Below are 20,624 nucleotides of genomic sequence, written 5' to 3'. Positions count from 1 at the left end.
ACTGAGTGTACCACTGAGCCCAGCATAGACTGGGTGATTTACAAAGAAAAGAAATGTATTGCTCAACATTTTGTAGACAAGGAAGTCCCTTATCAAGCTGCCTGCATCTGCTGAGGGCCTCCTAGTCCATTGTCACATGGTAAAGGACATCAAACAGCAAAAAAGCAGGGCTCTCAGCCGGGTACAGGGTCATGCCTGTGATCCCTGCTGCTCCGGAGGCTGAGGCAGAAGGATCGCAGCCAGCCTCAGCAATTTAGTGAGGCCCTAAGCAACTCAGAGAGAGCCTGTCTTAAAATAAAATATATTTTTTTAAAAGTGCTGGGGATGTGGTTCAGTGCTTAAGCACCCCTGGGTTTAATCCCCAATATAAAAAAAGGAAAAAGAGAAAAAGAAAGCAGGACTCTTTTTCTTCTCCTTCTTATAAAACCACTAATGCCATCTTGGGGCCCTGTTCCTGTCCCTTATGACCTCATCTAAGTCTAATTACCTCCCAAGGGCCCCACCTCCAAATACCTTAAATGTATGAATTTGGGGGTTAAGTTGGGGGATGGGTTAAGTTTGGGGGGTGGGGAAGGTGGGAATTCAAGCCATCACCCGGGAAGAGGGAAGGAAAAGGAAGGGACATTACTGTCATCTGCAGTTGTTTTGACTTGATGCTCAGTAGCCATTATTTATTTATTTATTTTTTGGGTGGGGGCGGTTACTGGGACAGTAACCACTGAGCTCAGGGACACTCAACCACTGAGCCCCATCCCCAGCCCTTTTTTTTGTATTTTATTTAGAGACAGGGTCTCACTGAGTTGCTTAGGGCCTCACCATTGCTGAGGCTGGCTTTGAACTCAAAGATCCTCTTGACTCAGCCTCCCAGTCCGCTGGGGTGACAGGTGTGCGCCACCATGCCCGGTTATCATTTCATTTTATAGCTAAGAAAACTGACACACAGAAAAGAGCTTTGGAGATAAAAGAGAACGGAATTAGGAATGGAACCATGGTTTTCCCAATAAGCCATCCAAGAGGCTCCCCAGGGGCCTGGGGTTGTAGCTCAGTGTTAGGGCGCTTGCCCAGCACATGTGAGGTCCTGGGTTCAGTTCTCAGCACCACATAAAGATAAATAAATAAAGGCATTGTGTCCAGCTACAACTATAAATAAATAAAAAAGGCTTTCTGGCCCTCTCCAGGAGCCATATTTCTGCTTTCACAGCCTCCAGCCCTGCGGGGGGTTGGGAGTAGGGCCAAGTAGGATGCAGGGCGAGAACAGGGCCTCTGGTCTTGGAGGAGGGCTGGAGGTACGGAGGGAGGCCTCCCTGGGAAGGGCTGACCCGCCAGAGCCTGGCCCCTCCCTCCCTCCCTCGCTCCCCTCCCTCCCTCCCTCGCTCCCCTCCCTCCCTCCCCTCCCTCCCTCTGGCAGCCCCACCCCCACCCTGGGCCTCTGGGAACACCGGATCTGAGCAGTGGACACTCTAGCCCGGCCGCTCCAAGTCACCATGGACACTGAAGGTGAAGGGACATCTCTCCCCAGTGTCTCCGCACCCCTCTCCCCGCTGCTGGCTGCCCCCCTCTCTTCCCAACTTCTCTCCATCCCTCCCGCCCTCTCTGGCCTCCCCATCCACTCTCTGCCCTTCACCTCCCTTCAACCTCAGGGAACCCAGAGGCCTCCTCTGTCTTGCTTTCTTTCTCCTTCCCTGTTGGGTCCCCAAGGAGCTCCAGAGAAGACAGGGCCCTGGAGTCCTAGAGAGCAGGAGCCCCCTGAAGGAAGCTGGTCTCCTGGGGACAGACAGGGACTGGTAGTGAAGGGGAGCCACTCTGGACTCTGTCCCTCCATAGCCACTCGCTGGCGGCTCAGGAGGAACCGAGGCAAAGTCCTGTCTGCGGCTCCGTGGGGGAAGGGACCTGGGGTCTGTGAGTCCCTGCATGGGAGTGAGCCTGTATACAGAGTGACAAGGGCCAGGCTCTGCAGCCACAGGGCTCCTGTGTGAGTCCAGTCTCCACCAGGCACAGGCTGTGGGACGTTGGCATGTCACTGATTTCTCAGAGACTCATTTCCTTGCATCTGTAAAATGACAGTAACAGTTTCCTGCCCACGAGGTTGACAGGAGGACAGGAGACAGGCCATCTTGCAGGTGCCCTCCCAGGGCCTAGGCACAGAAGGTCCTCTCTTGATCTCCCTGTGTTTTCACTTTCTCTCCTTAGGGGCTCCGTCCCCAGCCTCCAGCCACCCACCCCCATCCAGGGCTCCTAGGGACCCCCACACTCACCCCTCTGCTTGGCTATGGGATCTGATCTCGGGGTTCCCTTTATGATGACTCCCTGAGCACCTACCTTCCAGTCTCCTTTGTGCCTTTCCCTTTTGAAATCACACTGACCTGGACTTGAGTCCCAGCTGCCACTCACCAGCGGGGGGCGGGGGGGGGGGGACCCTAGCAAGTGTCTTAAGCTGCAGGAGCCTTGGTTTTCACATCTGGAAAATGGACTTCATGGCATTGGCTTTATGGATTGGAGGGAGGATTAGTGGCCTTAGCTGATGTCAAGGTATCTTCACCTGATTCCTTTAGGTCTGGGGTTCTTTATCAAAGAAACATGGATAGGCTTTGGGGGAGTTCAAGAACCACAAAATACGTATGGGAAATTACATGCCTTTGTGTGCACATAGTAATGCATTTTTTCTGAGAGAGAGTCTACAATGTTCATCAGACCCAAAGTCTAAAGAGTAAGTGAAAACCTCAAAAAGTCAAGCATAGGCAGGGTATGATGGGGCACATCTGTAATCCCAGCGACTCGGGAGACTGAGGCAGGAGGATCGCTAGTTCAAAGCCAGCCTCAGCAACTTAGTGAGGCCCTAAGCAACTCAGTGAGACCCTGTCTCAAAACAAAACAAAACAAAAAACAAAAACGGGCTAGGGATGTGACTCCATGGTTAAGTGCCTCTGGGTTTAATCCCCAGCAACAAAACAACAAAAAAAAAACCCTCAAGGATGCTCCTCCACAATACACCCACCTCTGCAGCCTCCCACCACACAGCTTAGAAATGACCTTAGAGTTAGAAACTTGCATTCAAGTGTCACCCCTGCCACCTGATTGCTGTGTGATCTCAGACAAGATGCTTAGCCTCACTGTGCACTGTTTCCTCACCGTGAAAATCATGCCTTCCCATAGGATTGTGGGGAGGATTAGGAATAACAGCCTGACTCACAGAAACCACCTGGCGGTCGTGGGCTGGACATGTAGTTCCTTGTATCTGTCTTTCCCCCTCTGATCTCGCCTCAGGTTCCAGTTTCATTTGGAATCCCAGATTGTCCTTTTCCATCTGGACATCTCTGGACATGTTCATCTCAAAGTCTTCTCTGCCCCCAGTCTTCCTCCCGTGTCTCTGGTCACTGACCCATGTGAATTAAGCCAGGAGACAGCGGAGAAGTCAAGGTGGAAAGACACAGGTTGGGGATGTGGAGGAAAGAAAGAGGCTAGTCCAGATGCCGCTGGGCAGGGGTAGGCCAAGGCCAAGGCTGAGTGGTCAGGCTGGACCAAGCTGTGAGCATGGCAGGGCCCGTGGGAGCATCCAGGCGGCCCACAGAGGGACACCCTTCCATCACAGTTTATTACTTCTTCTTGTCCAGGCCCAACAGTCCCCCCAACCAAGACACAATTTAAATGTTTAAAGTTCATTTTTGATCCTGTGACTTCTTTTTTTTAAAAAAATTAATTTTATTTTTTTACACAAATGGAGTACAACTTTTCATTTATCTGGTTGTACATGATGTAGAGTCACACCATTGGTGCAATCCTACCCATAGAGAGGGGTAATAATGTCCATCTCGTTCCACCATCTTTACACCCTCATACCCCCTCACTGCCCCTTCCTCCCCCCTGCTCTACCCAAAGTTCCTTCTTTCTTCCCTTGCCCCCAACCCCCCATTATGGATCAGCATCCACTTATCACAGAAAACATTTGGCCTTTGGTTTTTTGGGATTGGCTTACTTTGCTTAGCATGATACTCCAGCTCCATCCATTTACCTGCAAATGCCATGACTTCATTTTTCTTTAAGGCTGAGTAATATTCCATTGTATACATATACCACAGTTTTTTTTATCCATTCATCTATTGAAGGGCATCTAGGTTGCTTCCACAGTTTAGCTATTGTGAATTGAGCTGTTACAGGCATTGAGGTGGCTGCATCACTGTAGTATGCTGATTTTAAGTTATTTGGGTATAGACCGAGGAGTGGGTCAAATGGTGGTTCCATTCAAAGTTTTCTAAGGAATCTCCATACTGCTTTCCAAAGTGGTTGCACCATTGAGCAGTCTCATTAGCGATGAGTCAGTGTACCTTTTTCCCTCATCCTCTCTGGCTCTCACTGTTGCTTGAATCCTTGATAATTGATGTTCAGCCTGGAGTGATGTTACCACCGGTAACCAGTGGTGAGTTCTGCTCCCTCAAATGTTGAAGTTTGAACATTAGAGAAGCACGCCGAGGCAAGCATATAAAGCAGGGTTTATTTAGAAAGGGGTAACATAGGCTTTTCCCAGGAGGGAGAAGGGGCCATAGCTGGTATGCTAAGGGTTACCTTGGCAACAGGTTGGAGCAGGGGCAGGATCTTGATAAGGGTGGAGGAAAGTCTCTAAAGGAATTAACATTTCAATCCCTCAGAGGACAATCTCCAACTTCCCAGACTCAGTCAAAATTGGCTCCTTACCTGACTCAATTTACCTATCTATACTGACTGTCTAATTCTGGCTTCAGTGAGATGGAATCTTCAAGTGGTTTTGATTGGTATTTCTCTAATTGCTAGAGATGTTGAACGATTTTTCATAAATTTGTTGATTGATTGTATATCGTCTGTGAAGTGTCTGCTCATTTCCTCAGCCCATTTATTGATTGGGTTATTCATTTTTTTTTTTTGAGTTTTTTGAGTTCTTTATATAACCTGGATATTAGTGCTCTATCTGATGGGCGTGTGGCAAAAATTTGCTCCCATTCTGTAGGCTCTCTCTTCACCTCATTGTCTCTTTTGCCGAGAAGCTTTTTAGTTTGAATCCATCCCATTTATTGATTCTTGATTTTATTTCTTGCACTTTAGGAGTTTTATTAAGGGAGTCAGTTTCTAAGCCAACATGATGAAGATTTGGGCCTACTTTTTCTTCCATTAGGTGCAGAGTCTCTGGTCTAATTCCTAGGTCCTTCAATCCTGTGTCTTCTGATCAAAATTCCATAGTGATTTCCTGTTGCCTCGAGAGTAGAACCCTTACTCTGGCCTCTCATGCAAGGGCAGCTCAGTCTGGCTCCCTCTGAGGTTCACCTTCTCTCTTGATTTCTCCCTCCATGCCTGAGATTCGGCCTCCTTAGCGGCCTGTGGCCTCTATTCTCTGCTCTGGGCTTCCCTCTCTATCAAATTCCAATTGGTTCTAGAGCTAACCTCTCCCTAGACTCTTTTTTGCTTCCACATCTTAATAAGGGTGATTGAGGATCACACCAGGCTTTATTTGGAAGTCATTTTTCTTACTAGGGAGACAAGAAAAAAAGGAAAGAACACTCATCAGAAGGCTGTTGTGCTGCAGAAGAAAACGCAGGCCTCCTAGCCTCTGTCTCCACCTGGTGTTTTGTTGAATAAATCAACAGATAAATAATTGAGAACAAAGCTTTGAGTCAGACACCTGGGTTCCTAAACAGGCACTTGGTTCAGGCGCTTGCTGTGAACTGCACCAGTCTGTCCTCACAGCAGGAAGCCCCATAATATCCTCATAAAACTCTCAGAGAGCAAAGGACTTGCCTGAGATCACCCAGGGAGTAGTTGGTTGAGTCATGGTTCCAGCCCAGGTGTTTCTGACCCCCATCTGGACTGTTCCCGGTACACCCAGGACAGAGAACCCTGGGGCTCTGGGTTTGGCTCATAGAACCTCACCATAACTTGGTTTTAACCACAGAACACTTTTTACTTTGGCAGCCTCATCTAACACCACTGTTTGTTGAAAGCACAGAGCAGAACTTGCCCTATTTATTTTGTGTGCATTCTGGGAAGCTTCGCTAGGCCTCAAGACAAAGGCACATCTGGAACATCTGGTTCTCTTTAGGCCTTGACTGGCTTCTGCATTTCCAGTAAAAGTGTTTGCTAAGTGATTGAATGAAAGATGGAGGAATGGGAAGTTGGATTCCAACATCATCCCTTGTCCCTCCAGCAGGGAACTATGGTTAGGCACATCATAGAAACACAATAAATCAGTCAATGATCCAGCAAAATCCAACGGCTAAAGGGCCAGAGGTGGGGAGAATCCTCATCTATTCAGTTATTTGTACCGCTTTACATTGTTCATAAAGAGAAGAATGCGGAAAATATCAAGCTTTGGAAAACTTCAGAGAGAGAGAGACTTATTTTATTGCTGTCCAGACAACCACCTTAAGAAATTGTCACCTCCACCTGGGGTGGTAACGTATGCTTATGATCCCAGGGACTCCCAAGCCTGGGGCAGGAGGAGGATTGGTCACAAGTTTGAGGCCAGCCTTGGCAACTTAGACTCACTATTTAGTGAGACCCTGTCTCAAAATTTAACTCAGTGGTAAAGGGCCCCTGGGTTCAGTCCCCAATACCAACCAACAAATAAAACACAAAAAAGCAAGAATTCCCTTGAGAGATCCAAGTTACATCCCTCAGGATAAAACGATGACCTCTGAAGTCCTGGCATCCTGAAGAACTTTTACATGCAATAACTGCAAGGCCAGAAATCAGGACTAGGCTGGCACAACTATCTTCCCTGGAGGAAGCCTCACTAGAGCTTTCTATGCCTGTCATCCACCTACAAGCAGCTTCTCTCTGAAGTATGTGCCTTTCAGGGACAGCTGCTAATTAGTGAGCCCGGATATTCAAAGCAACCCACAGGAGTCCCTTTTGTTGGAAATGCATGAGCTGGTCAGGGCCCAAAGAAAACCAGATGTGTTTATTTACTTTTCACAAGTGGAACTTTGTGCCTCTAGATTATGCAATCAAAACAACTGATCTCCAATAAGTGGGCCAGAGGGAACCCCTGCAGGGTACAGCTGCTAGGGTGTTCTAAAAGTGACCTGCCGTGGAGAGGGGAAGGCCTGTCCATGTTTATTAAATTCTAGTTTTAATATTTTTTCTACCTCTGCTCTTTTGGGTAATTTCCCCCTTACATTTGTGAGTCTTGAATTCCCATGTATGAATATGAGTGCTCCCTGCCTTGAAAGACTGAGATAGGCTTGTATGGGAGAAGAGACTATCTGGGGAAAAGGGTCCCTAGGAATTCTCAGGGATGGGCCCATTGGGATCCTTTGACACACATGATGAAAAGAATTTCAGCATGTGTGGGTAGAGACACAGAGATTTATTTGGGAAAGCAAGGAATATACATTTGTGGGATAATTTGGGCCATCTCAAAGTGAGAGATGCATTTTGGGGGTTCCCAGCTATTTATTTTTTCAGGTACCCAGAGGCACTGAACTCCATCTCCAGCCCTTTTTAATTTTTTAAAATTTCAAAACAGGATCTCACTAAATTGCCCAAGCTGGCCTCTAATTTGTAATCCTCCAGCCTCAGCCTCCTGAGTCTCTGGCAAAACCCGGAGCTTTGCACAAGCCAGGCAAGCACTCTACCACTGAGGCACATCCCCAGCCCCTGGCTCTTCTTTAAAAGGAAACTTGGTCGGGCTGGGAATGTGGCTCAAGCGGTAGCGTGCTCGCGTGGCATGCGTGCGGCCCGGGTTCGATCCTCAGCACCACATACAAACAAAGATGTTATGTCTAAAAAATAAATATTAAAAACAATTCTCTCTCTCTCTCTCTCCTCTCTCTTAAAAAAAAAAAGGAAACTTGGTGAGGGGTGGGTATAAGAAGGAATGTGGGAATGGTATCAGTCTGGTGATTGCAGGATGGTTTCTGGTGGTCTGGTCATTCTCAGGATCCTTATGTTACAGAGCTGGGGGCCTTCCAAGAAACTGAGGCAATGTGAAGACTCCTCCTCACACCCTGATCTTGCTGTCAAGTCAGAAAGATTTCAGACATGTCACTCATCAGTTTATTAGTAGAGATAGGAAAGGGGATAAAGGGACACTTTTAAGGGAGAGAGTGGATCCTCTCAGAGAGGAAAGGGACAACGTGCCTCTCCTATGCTCCAATTTTATTTTTTTGGGGGGAGGGTTCCAGGGATTGAACTCAGGGGCACTTGCTACTGAGCCACATCCCCATCCCTATTTTGTATTTTATTTAGAGACAGGGTCTCACTGAGTTGTACTCCAGTTTTATTGAGAATTCCAGAGAAGTTTCCATAGAGTCCTGCCCAGGTCTATCCCTTGACTTTTGATGCAGGGTGACTTTAGACTTTCAAATCCCTACTGTCATGGTAACTCTGGTCACCTTGGCCCATGCTGACTGAATCTAATTGGATTCTCAACCATACATGCAATCCTCGAGCCTTATAGATTTTATGGTTAGGGGGAACTATCCTTATTTCCCAGAGTTTCAGGATCTGGTCACAAAAGTCTCCTCCTTCAGGGTAACTTGGGTTCCTCTTATCAACATTATTTTGGGCCTGCATTTCTTCTGCAGTGAACGGGTAGTTTGCTAAAGGGTATAAAATCCTGTCCACATAGTCCAATCAAGGCTGCAGATAAGTTGCTTCTTAGAAAAGAAAGCATGTGGGGGTCAGCACAGTGGGCACATTTTATGTAACTATTCTCTTAACCTCATGTTCCTACCATCCTTATCTGTCTGTTCCCTAACACTTAGACTGACAGGGTCTTCATTATCTGATCAATATCTACACTGGATAGTTCCCTAAATTATAAGTTTCTTATTGTTTTTGGTACTGGGGATTGAACTCAGGGGCACTCGACCACTGAGCCACATCCCCAGCCCTATTTCGTATTTTCTTAGAGCCAGGGCCTCACTGAGTCGCTTAGTACCTCACTAAATTGCTGAGGCTGGCTCTGAACTTGCGATCCTCCTGCCTTCGCCTCTTGAACCGCTGGGATTACAGGTGTGTGCCACCACACCCAGCTGTATCTCTGCTTAATTCATTTTTGTTGGGTTAATTAACAGAGTACATGGTAGGTTTACAGATTTCCCGGGAATTTGGGAGTGTTGGGCCTGGGAGAGAAGACTGGTTTAGGAGGTTGCAGGCCTGGAGAAGTATGCGGAACTTCTGACTTTTACAATTTTATTTTCTTGTCCTTCCTTTATGTCTCCTTTCTTTCTTTTTCTTTGGGACGAGGGATTTAACTCAGGGGCACTTTACCACTGAGCTATATCCCCAGCCATTTTTAAAAAATTTATTTCGAGACAGGATCTTGCTAAGTCAATGAAGCTGGCCTTCAGCTTGTGATCCTCTGGCCTCAGCCTCCCAAGTGGCCAGGATTACAGGCATGCACCTGTCTCCTTTTTATCTTTTTTTTTTTTTTCGATCCAACATCAGGATCTGTGATAAGATATGAAAAGTGCCTGACATACAGTAGGCACCAATGTGTGGCAGTTCTTCCTCTCTCCTGTACTCAGACGCTGCCAGCTCTCCTACAAATCAGATATAGGTTGCCACATGCTAGACCAATTATACTAGAACTTCTAGGGGTGGGACTCAGGGGCCCAGGGATCAGCATTTTGGTAAAACTTCCCACGTGATTCCATTGTGCAGCTGAGGTGCAGAACCAGCACCCCATTCGGATATTGTGATTTGGAATAAGAAATATATATTTTGGTCTTCATCCCTAGGACCTGACACAGAGCACCTAGAACTACATTAGACAATCAGAACAACTTGGGAGATGTGTCCAAGAGGGAAGCCCCTGAGGGTGGAAGCGCCTGGGGTGTTCTAAACTTCAAAAAAGAATCTTTTTGTAATTTCCTGAGAAATGGGGCTTCTAGAAGAATCTTTGGATCTAATATTTGGTTTTTGACCTTGTTTCCTGACATAGAACTGCTGGTCCCTTGAAATTTCCTGGGTGACAGGGACAGTTTTAGCTCTAATGAGGCAACTATGGGATGGGGCTGATCACCAGAAAGATCAAGCCATGGTTAGAAGCTGGGAACTGTCAGTGACGTTTGCCCACTAACTCTCCCACTCCTGAGCTCTGGAAAGGGACGAGGGGCTGGAGATTGAGTGACTAGTTCATCACGCCCAGGTGATGAAGCCTCAACTAAAAAAAAAATAAAATAAAAAATAAGATAAAATCCCCAAAATGCAGGCTACCTTCTTGCTGGCCTGTCATCCCAGCAACGAAGAGGCCAAGGCAAGAGGATTGCAATCTGGAGACAAGCCTTGGCAATTTAGCAAGGCCCTAAGCAATTTAGCAAGACCCTGTCTCCCTGTCTCAAAATAAAATTTAAAAGGGCTAGGATGTATCTCAGTGGCAAAGTGCTCCTGGGTTCAATTCCCAGTACCAAAAACAAAAACAAAAACAACAAAACCACCACAACAACAACAATAACAACAACAACAACAACAACAACAACAACAACACAGTAGAATCCAAGATGTACAAATTGTAATTGGTTAGTATGTGTTTTAAGAGTCTCTTAATCTTTTGTTTTCCTTGCAATTATCTGTGGAAGAAATTAGTCTATTTTGTGGTAGAGTTACATGTGGTCTGAATTTATTTTATTTTATTTTTGGTACTGGAGCAAACCGAGGAGCGCTTAACCACTGAGCCACATCCCCAGCCCTTTTTATTTTATTATTATTTTTTAAAATTTTGAGACAAGGTCTCTCTGAGTTGCTTAGGACCTCACCAAGTTGCTGAGGCTAACTTTGAACTCACAATCCTTCTGCCTTAGCCTCCTGAGCTGCTGGGTTTATAGGCGTGTGCCACTGTGCCCGGCTGTGGTCTCCATTTTGCTGGTAGTAGTCCCGTAGTATAGTTTAACATGTTCCCTTATCCTTTGTTTTTGTTTGTTTAATGAATGGGTACTTGCATCTAGAAGTCTGATCTGACTCTGTCCAGCTGTTTTGGCAAGAGATTGCCAACGGGGAGAGGTGGTGTGCTCTTTCATCAGAAGGTGCCCAGTGTCTGGCTTCCTGGATTTTTGATATTGGCCTTCAATGTTGCACATTTGGATCAATTGGCTTCACTAAGGGCTGCAAAATGGTTTATGCCTTGCATCAGAACATTGGTTCCTGTTGGTTAAGTGTACAGTCAATGGCTGGGGGCAGAAGTACAGGCTTGTAATGCAGGAAGCTGAGACAGGATTACAAGTTCAAGTCCAGCTTGGGAAACTTAGCGAGGACTCTGTCTCAAAATAAAATAAAAAGGTCTGGGGATGTGAATTAGTAGTAGAGCTCTCCTGGGTTCAATATCTAGTATCGCAGTGGGGGGAAAAAGTAAAAATTCATGATTTTTTTTTGTTTGTTTTGGGGATTGAACTCAGGGACACTCAACTTACTGAGCCCCATCCCCAGCCCTATTTTGTATTTTATTTAGAGACAGGGTCTCACTGAGTTGCTTAGGGCCTCGCTTTTTTGGTGAGGCTGGCTTTAAACTGGCAATGCTCCTACCTCAGCCTCCTGAGCTGCTTGGATTACAGGCGTGTACCACTGCACCTGGCAAATCAATGATTTTAATATGCAGCAATCACCGTAGGATATCCTCACAACCCCATTTCCTCTTTTTTTGAAATATTTTTATTTGTTCTTTTTAGTTATATATGTGATAGTATTTTGACATATCAAACATAGTCGGAGTATAACTTCCCATTTTTGTGGTTGTACCTGATGTGGGGTTACACTGTGGTGTATTAGGAAAGTTATGTCCGATTCATTCCACTGTCTTTCCTAGTCCCATCCCCCTCCCTCCCCTTCATTCCCCTTTGTCTAATCCAATGAACTTCTATTCTTCCCTTCCCCCATTTCCTCTTTAGTTCATTCTCAGCCCCTGGCAACCACTAATTTGCTGCCTGTCTATTGATTTGCCTTTTCCGGCATTTCAAATCAATGGACGTATAGAAATATGTTGTGGTCTGAGATGAACACTGTTTTTTTTGGTTCATTTTTTCTCCCCTTGGGTGCTGGGTGTTGAATACAGGGTTTCTTGCATGCTAATCATGTGCTTTATCAAACCCCAGCCTGAGCATGGCTTCTTAACCCTCATACGTGAGAGTCACAGAGGGGTGGGGGTGACTCTTCCAGAACCTCCATGCGTGGGACCCTCCTCCCCGATTCTGATTCAGTTGGTCTGCAGTGGGCCTGAGCATCTGAAAGTTTGAAAAGATTTCCACATGATTCATTTGAGGGCCTTTATTTATATCTTCTGAAAGGAGTGGTTTATACCCACTTTCTTAATTTCTCACCTCCCACATACTTCTTGACCATGGTGATGTGGCTTCTGCCTCATCACTGTGCACTGAAACTGCTTTGGTCACAACCTCCCACTTGCCAAGTCCAGTGGCCCATTTTCAGTCTTTTTTCTCAAGTGGGTCCCCCTCCACTTCTTGAACCCTCTCCTCCCAGATATCTGGACATTCTCTCCGAGCACTGCCCCTCTAAGCGAGAGCCACACCTCTCTGCCTGACTTTGTCTTACTGATCTTCTTCCTGTCCTGGGGGATCTCCTCCGCTGACACTCCGTCATGGTACCCATATGCTACTGGTGGCTCCCAACTCTATTCCTTACCCCCCATCTCTTTGGAAGTCCAGACCCATCCTCTTACCCACTGTCTGGAAATGGCCATCCACGTCCCTTGCAGGCATCTCAACCTTAATATCTGCAGAATCAAACTTGGTCCTTTCCCCAGCTGGGCTGCTGAGAGACTCTATTGCCAGGGCACCCTACGGGAACTTTGAGGTGTGGTTTCTGTACTTGTAAAATGGGAATAATCCCTGGTGGGGAGTTTCAGATGAGACAGCATATAAGAATCACGGTGCCCACTCGCCACAGGATTTCTGTTCAGTTACTGCCTTCTGCTGTCCCCTCCTCCAGCTGGCTTGGGATTTTGTCCAGGTTCTCAGCTAAATAGGCCAGTGCTGTTGTACTCGGGCCTGGCCTCCGCAATTTCTCCTGTGCACTCTCTGCTCAGCCCTCTCTCCACCTCTGCTGTTTGCCTTTGAGCCCGGAACACCTCTTTTTTTAGCCTTCAGTGTCTTGCCTCCACTCCACACCTCTGTCTCGCAAACATGACTCATTCCTTCTCAGGGACAATTAGTCACCTCTTCTTCCAGGGTCCCCACCACACTTGGGAAATGCTTCAGTCACTTCTTTTGCAAACACACCTACTATGTGCCAGAGGATGCCCCTGGGCTTTTCAAATGTTAACTCTTGCTATTTTCTAACCCCAGGTCCAGAGACTTGGCTCAGAGATTGTGCCTGGGGGTTAAGCAATCCATAAAACAGCCCTTTCTCTCTTCCCCAATAATAACATAATGAGGCCATTATTATTATTGTCCCTGTTATAGATGAGGAACCTAAGGCCCCCCAAAAGTCACTGGCCACAGCTAAAAGTGAATACTTTCAAACCCAGGTGGTGTGGTCCTGGAGTGTGAGTTCTGAGTGGTTTTACATGTGGCCCCTCTGAGGCGATAAGTTTCGCTGAATACTTACTATTAAACTATCAGCATATGGCTGGGGTTATGGCTCAGGGTAGAGCACACTAGCATGTGCGAGGCCCTGGGTTCGATCCTCAGCACCACATAAAAATAAATAAATAAAAAATAAAGATATTGTGTCCAACTTCAGCTAAAAAATAAACATTAACACAAAATGGGCAATATTGGACCTTTTCTCTTAACCTATAAAAAGCAGCAGATTTGTACAGTTCAGCATGCAGGGCACTTAGAATACAGGAGAAAACTCAACAGCAGGCAGAGGCTGCTGTAGGGAGAAGACAGTGACAGAGCATGGCAGTGGCGAGAGGACAGGGAGCTAAGTGCAGGGCTCTGTGAGGCCCACTGAATAAAAGATGTGTAAGAGAAGCCCCCACAGAGGATCGAGAGGTGGAGGGGGTTTTTGGAGTGATGGTAACAAAGGCACTTACAGGCACAGACACCTCTGAAAGAACTGCCCAGTCTGTCACCATTGTGACCCAACAGTTAGTACCTGGCAGAGAGCTGGTGCTCAAAAAGGACGGGTCAAAAGAATGAACGAACAAGGTGAGGTGGTGCACACCTGTCCTCCAAGCTCTTCAGGAGGCTGAGGCAGGAGGATCTTAGCAGGATTCTTGCTAAAATTGGACAATACAGAACAAACACAGAAGTTCAAAAGTGAGGGCCTCCTCATTGAAGAGTTTAGGGGAGCCTGAGTTGGTTTGGAAAGAGAGACTCTGAGTGATCCATTCATATTTTCTTTTTATATTGTTTCATTTTAAAGATGACTTTTATGAAGTATAATTACAAATAGTCAAATTCATCTTTTCTGGGTACAAATGCATCCAATGCATAGCCACCACCACAGATAAGAGATAAGACAGTTCTATCCTCAAACAGCCCTTGGGTGCTGCCCCTTTGTGGTCAATCCCTCCTACACCCCGGCAACCACTCATTTATTTGTTTGTTCTGTTGCTATAGTTTTGCTTTTCTAGGGCATCATATGAATGGAGTTATATAGTCAGTGGCCGTTTTTTTTTTTTTTTTTTTTTTTTTTTTAAATATACTGGGAATTGAACCCAGGGTCTTGCCCATGTGTGCCACTAATGAGCTACATCCCCTTTTGAATCTTGCTTTTTGTGCTTAAAATAATTATATATTTGAAACAAAAATTTCCTATTGTTGTGCATATTAGTAGTTGGTTACTTTTTTATTGCAGAGTTGAATTCCATAGTATAGATGCAACGGTTTGTTTATCTGATACTGAGCTCCTTGGCTATTAATTTAAAGGATTCAAATTTGCTTAAAATAAAAATCAGTGTACCTTGTGTTGCCAGAATTACAGTCTGCTGCCTTTCCCATGATCAGCCAGTTAAATTGAGAGGCCGGCAGGTGTTGTGTCTCAGAAGGTGACTATTTGGCAAGCCAGCTCAGTAAGAGAAAAGGGGAGCCCTTCTTGCCAGGAAGCTGATCCAAGATGGCTTATATAGGTGGCCTTTGGGTGTTCCCCAGACTGGTGGGCGCCTTCCTGCAGCAGGAGGCCTGGATGATGCACATCCTACCTGATTACTTAGTCATGAGGTGGTTTTCAGTTTCAGCAATTCTCGAAATAATGATCATTATTTCTTTTGGCTAATCCTGCCACTCATTAGCCATGTGTTATACAACAGACAGGCAAGAGATGGGCCTAGCTGCCCCAAGGCCCTCTTATTGAGCTGTCAGTCGATCATCAAACTCCTGGTAGTGAACAAGAATGCCCTTTCTTAGGACTGGGGTTGTGGCTCAATGGTGGAGCACTTGCCTAGCATGGGTGAAGCTCTGGGTTCCATTCTCAGCACTACATATAAATAAACAAATAAAATAAAGGTTCATCAACAACTTAAAAAGAAAAGACAAGACTGTCCTTTCTCTATGTGTTACATATTACAAATTCTCTGTAATGACCGCAGAACATCCTTCCTTTGTTAGTTGCAGAACCCAGCTAAGCACCCAAACATCCTCAGTGCTTGGTTTCACTAGTTTGAATAAAGTGGGGTGGGCTGGTCCCTGCATGGCTGCCGTTGTTCCCAGGCCTTCTCCTCGAGGGATGGTGAAGGGTGTACACGGGGTCAAGGGGTTTGCTCTCAGCACCCAGCCTAGGCACAGGCAGCTCACAGCTCAGATGTGAGAGAGAGTGTGGAGGAGGGTGGGGTGCAGGAGAGGTGCGATGAGTGGGTGGAGATTGAGTGCTTGACTTTAGGAAAAGACTAGACAAGAGAGCGCCTGCTTCTGAGAGTAGAGCAAGCCCAAGTGCGTGCGTGTGTGAAAGCACAAGCTAGTTGTCTCCTAGACCCCTGGAAGCCAATGGCAAAGGTAGCGAATGCCCAGGAGGCTGCAGCTCTTTTTCTGGCCGATAGATGGCGATGTTGTACTGCGTCTGGGTTCTGCCTCTGCAGTCACGCAGTTCAACAGTCCTGAAAGAATAGCCCCTGGGTTCAGGCAGTTAAGGACATTATAGACCCTGCCCCCGTCCCTGAAGTGATGTCTCTCAGAACAGGGGTTCAAACCAGTTATCCCAAGTTTTCTCCTTGTGCGGTCTCCATCTCTAGAGAGATCACAGTTTGTTGAAGCTTCAGCCTTAAGAGAGATGTCCAAATGCGGAGGGACAGCCAGCCATGACCACAAGGGGGCTGGTTCTGATCCTGTGGCCAGTTTACCGGTGCCCTCACCCATTTGCCTTTCCCTATGGTCCTTTGTGTCAGTAAAATTCTGAATTTCCAGCTTTAAAGTGCTAGCTACTATAGAGGTACTAGGATGAAAGGGACACACAAGGTCCCATTTTGCTGGAGGGCTTCAGTTTATAAATAACTAATCTTTCCGGCAAAGCAGACCAGAATGGAGGCAGGGTGACCTTCAGGTGGTGCCTACAGGATGGTTGTATGTGTTGCTAAAATATTGAAATGCTCCTCTTCTAGTTGGTAATTAGCTGTTGACCCAGCACTAAGCTTGCCAGATAAAATACAGAGCGCTCTGTTAAATTTGGATTTCAGATAAACCATAGGTAATGTTTAACATGTTCTAAATGTCATCAAGGACGTATACTAAGAAATCCAGTATCTAGCCGGGTGTGGCCTGTAATCCCAGTGGCTTGGGAGGCTGAGACAGGAGTTGGCAGGTTCAGAGCCAGCCTCAGCAACAGCAAGGTGCTAAGCACAGTGAGACCCTATCTCTAAATAAAATACAAAATAGGGCTGGGGATGTGGCTCAATGGTCAAGTGCCCTGAGTTCAACTCAAAAAAACAAAACAAAACAAAACAAAAAAAACAGAAGAAGAAGAAGAAGGAGAAGGAGAAGAGGAAGAGGAGGAAGAAATAATAATCCAGTATCTAAAATAGTCAAAATAATAAAGACAAAGTAGAGTGGTGATTGCCGGAAACTGGAAGGGGGATAGTTTGCTAGCAGACTGGGGGATTGTTATATGATGAGTAGAGTTTTAGTTTTGCAAAATGAAAAAAATTCTAGTGATCTGCTATATAACAGTGTATTTGTAGTTAACAAGACGGCATTGAATACTAAAATATTTGTTAAAAGAGCCTGGCATGGTGGCAACTCAGGAGGCTAAAGCAGGAGGATCGCAAGTTTTTGAGACTAGCCTCAACAATGTAGTGAGACCCTGTTTCAAAAATTAAAAAATAAATGAAAAGGGGCTGGGAGTGTAGCTCAGTGATTAAGTGCCCCGGGTTCAATCCCCAGTAAAAAAAAAAAAAAAAAAAAAAAAGAAAGAAAGAAAAGAGAAGAAATTTGTTAAGAGTGTTGCTCTCATGCCCTCCCCTTTTAAACCTGTAATAAGACTAAGTAAATAAAGTTTAACAAAGGGAAGCTCAGTCATGACAGGAAGGAACACATGTGCTCTTTAAAAAATCTTTAATGCATATCAGAAGTTTAACTAGATGTGTTTTTATTTGCTCCATTTGGCAACCTTGTACAAACGCACCAGTCCCACCCTGAGTGACAGTCCCTTCCCTGAGATCCTGGTCCTCACCCTGAGTGCTAGGTGTCCTATTTAATAAGTTGTTAACTATTTTGACTGTCACCCTTGGCTACAAGGGAGGTAGTCCAAGGCCACAGCTGTCTCTCTTTTTCCCTCCCAGGCTTATCTCTGCTGCTGCCCCCAACCACCCTGGCAGCCCTGGCAGACAGCTGGCTCCGAGAAGACTGCCCAGGCCTCAACTTCGCCGCCTTGGTCACTGGGGCCGCCCCGTCGCAGGCAGCTCTGTGGGCCAAATCTCCCGGGGTCCTGGCTGGGCGGCCTTTCTTCGATGCCATCTTTGCCCAACTCAACTGCCAGGTCACTTGGCTCCTCCCCGAGGGATCGGAGCTGGTACCCGTGGTCCAGGTGGCGGAAGTGCGGGGCCCCGCCCACCGCCTGCTCCTGGGGGAACGGGTGGCCCTTAACATGCTGGCCCGCTGCAGTGGCATTGCCAGCGCTGCCGCCACGGCTGTGAAGATCGCCAGGGGCACTGGCTGGACAGGGCACGTGGCGGGCACCAGGAAGACCACTCCAGGCTTCCGGCTGGTGGAGAAGTACGGGCTGCTGGTGGGCGGGGCTGCGTCGCACCGCTACGACCTGGGAGGGATGGTGATGGTGAAGGACAACCACGTGGTGGCCGCCGGTGGTGTGGAGAAGGTGCGTGTCGGCTGAGTCCCTGCTGCGCTCGATCTGACCCTCGCCCCCACAACTGCCTGGTGGCTGGGGGCCAGGGAAACAACTGCTCCACCCCCAGCTGTCCCATCTGCTCAGGTGGCAGTCAGACTTGCCTGTCAATGGCAGGCGGTGGACCTTGGGTGGATCACTTGAACTCTGGCCTATTTCCCAAGCTGTGGCACAGGGCCACCCTCAGTGTCGGTCCTTTTTTTTTTTTTTTAAAGAGAGAGTGAGAGAGGGGAGGGGGGGAGAGAGAGAGAGAGAGAGAGAGAGAGAGAGAGAGAGAATTTTTAATATTTATTTTATTTTTTTAGTTCTCGGCGGACACAACATTTTGTTTGTATGTGGTGCTGAGGATCGAACCCGGGCCGCACGCATGCCAGGCGAGCGGCTACCGCCTGAGCCACATCCCCAGCCCCAGTGTCGGTCCTTTTAATTTGAATATTGAGTCCAGCTGAGCTCAGGTCCATTTTTTCACCCCCAACCATGGTCCTCTTATGTGGTTTAACCTCATAGAATCTGCCCAATCGGTTTCCTCATCAATCCCAGGTTCGTCATCCACCTGGGCCATTTTGAATGCCAGTGCCCTCTCCCTGGGGCCCCAGTGCCTGGGGCCAGGCCACCCATCCTCCCCCTCTCTCTCCTCGGCCTGGCAGGCAGTCAGGAGCGCCCGGCAGGCAGTCGACTTCACTCTGAAGGTGGAGGTGGAGTGCAGCAGCCTGCAGGAGGCTGTGCATGCAGCTGAGGCTGGGGCCGACCTGGTTCTGCTGGACAACTTCAAGCCTGAGGTGAGGTGGCCTCTGATTCCTGGGAGGGGGCTTTTGGGGGCTCTCACTTCCCCTTTGCTTGTGTCTTGCAGGAGCTGCATCCTATAGCCCAGGCACTGAAGGCCCAGTTCCCAAGAGTAGCTGTGGAAGCCAGTGGGGGTGTCACACTGAGCAACATCTCTCAGTTCTGTGGGCCCCACATTGATGTCATCTCTTTGGGGATGTTGACCCAGGCTGCCCCGGCCCTTGACTTCTCCCTCAAGTTGTTTGCTGAAGGGGCTACTCCAGTGCCCCATTCCCGCCGTTCCTAAAGCCAAAGAGGATACCACCACAGCAGTGTCAACATGACCTCCTGGGACCCTTATGTTACACATCTTTAGGTTTAGTGGCCAACAGGATACACTCAGCATTAGGCTGGATTTGGCTCCAGCTCTGCCATTTACTGCTTCTGTGACCTGCCAGGGACTGACTTCACCTCAATTTCCTAATCTGTAGAATGGGCCTAATAAACACCCAAGCTTATGGGGTTTGATATTTATAACATAGCAACTGGTCAGTAAGTATTAGAGACCATCATAGTTCATCTTTTCCAAGATGCACATTTTTTTCCACATGCTGTCTTCTATGATGTCAGGGTGCCCCTTTAATCAGCAATGCTCCACAGAGTTTTATAGCAAGACCCCTGTCATCGTGCAACCACTGTGGCCTATGCATGAAGCTCATAGATACACAATATAAATCCAATGTTGAATGGACTGGCAACTTAGCAAGACCCTGTCTCAAAATTTAAATAAATAGAAAGATGTGACTCAGTGGAAGAGTGCCCCGGGGTTCAATCCCTAGTACACTCCCCTGACAAAATCTATATCGAAGGGGCTTGCAATGTTAGAGCACTTGACTGGCATGCATAAGCTCTTGGGTTTAATCCCAGCACTGGGAAAAGAAAATCCATATTGAAATAGCCCAAGATAGCTTTCTTTTTTTCTTTCTTCTTTTAGAGACAGGGTCTCTCTCACTCTGTTGCCCAGGCTAAACACAAACTCCTGGGTTCAAGTGCTCCTCCTGTCTTAGCTGCCCTAGTAGCTGGCACTATAGTCACGGGCCATCTTGCCTGACTTAAAATAGTTCTTTCCATATGTACAAAATAGAAACTGTAAGCAATAAGAAAGTGTTGCTCACAGTTTAACTGATAGTGTTCTTTTGAGAAATAAGATGTTTTATAATCAATAGTTTTTCTATATGAAGATTATGTGGCATGAGGTCTGCTATTCAGTGGGAACATTCCATCCAATGCCTGTGTTAATACCAGTTATTAGGAATTTTTGCCATTTACCTGCTTCTGGAAGCTCTTTGGTGGCAGTGAGAACCTGTCCCCTCCTCACTTCTAGGGTCTCCAACACCCCATTATGCATCCTTCCCAAAACGAAAGACTCCCATTCGGGTGAGGGCCTTGTAGGATCTGGCCCCATGGGGCTAACACTTGGTGGGGAAGATGGTGGACACAGCTGCTGGGGCCAGAGCAAAGGTCAGTGAGGGAGTGAGGATGAGGCAGGTGGAGGGTCCATGTCACTACGTCAGGACCTGGGGATCTAAGCAGAGGACGCAGGCCAGCTCCCAAGCACACACCGCCAGGTCCTGCTCACCTCCATGGCTGCCGTCACACTC

General features: G+C 47.1%; 1 protein-coding gene across 2 annotated transcripts; it reads left to right on the top strand.

Moving 5' to 3' along the window:
* The first annotated feature begins 1,397 nt into the window (after positions 1 to 1,397).
* On the top strand, positions 1,398 to 19,504 carry QPRT (quinolinate phosphoribosyltransferase). Of its 2 annotated transcripts, XM_081300311.1 has the most exons (4): positions 1,398 to 1,497; positions 17,639 to 18,174; positions 18,849 to 18,980; positions 19,052 to 19,504. In XM_081300311.1, exons 1-4 carry the CDS (start codon positions 1,485 to 1,487, stop codon positions 19,268 to 19,270), a joined length of 900 nt encoding a protein of 299 aa, XP_081156437.1. In that variant the 5' UTR covers positions 1,398 to 1,484; the 3' UTR covers positions 19,271 to 19,504. The 2 variants fall into 2 exon arrangements, with proteins under 2 accessions (XP_081156437.1, XP_081156438.1); XM_081300312.1 differs by lacking the exon at positions 18,849 to 18,980.
* The last annotated feature ends 1,120 nt before the right edge of the window (positions 19,505 to 20,624 follow it).

The sequence above is a fragment of the Spermophilus citellus genome (assembly GCF_964194105.1).
Source record: "Spermophilus citellus genome assembly, chromosome: 6".
Taxonomy (NCBI): Eukaryota; Metazoa; Chordata; class Mammalia; order Rodentia; family Sciuridae; genus Spermophilus; species Spermophilus citellus.
Note: the sequence above shows the minus strand (reverse complement) of the source record. Positions and strands in the feature narration are given on the sequence as shown.

Excerpts from the sequence above, each read along its gene's own strand:
- QPRT (XM_081300311.1), top strand. Across the intron at positions 18,175-18,848 it reads CCGCCGGTGGTGTGGAGAAG|GCAGTCAGGAGCGCCCGGCA; the intron begins GTGCGTGTCGGC and ends TCGGCCTGGCAG. Across the intron at positions 18,981-19,051 it reads TGGACAACTTCAAGCCTGAG|GAGCTGCATCCTATAGCCCA; the intron begins GTGAGGTGGCCT and ends TGTGTCTTGCAG.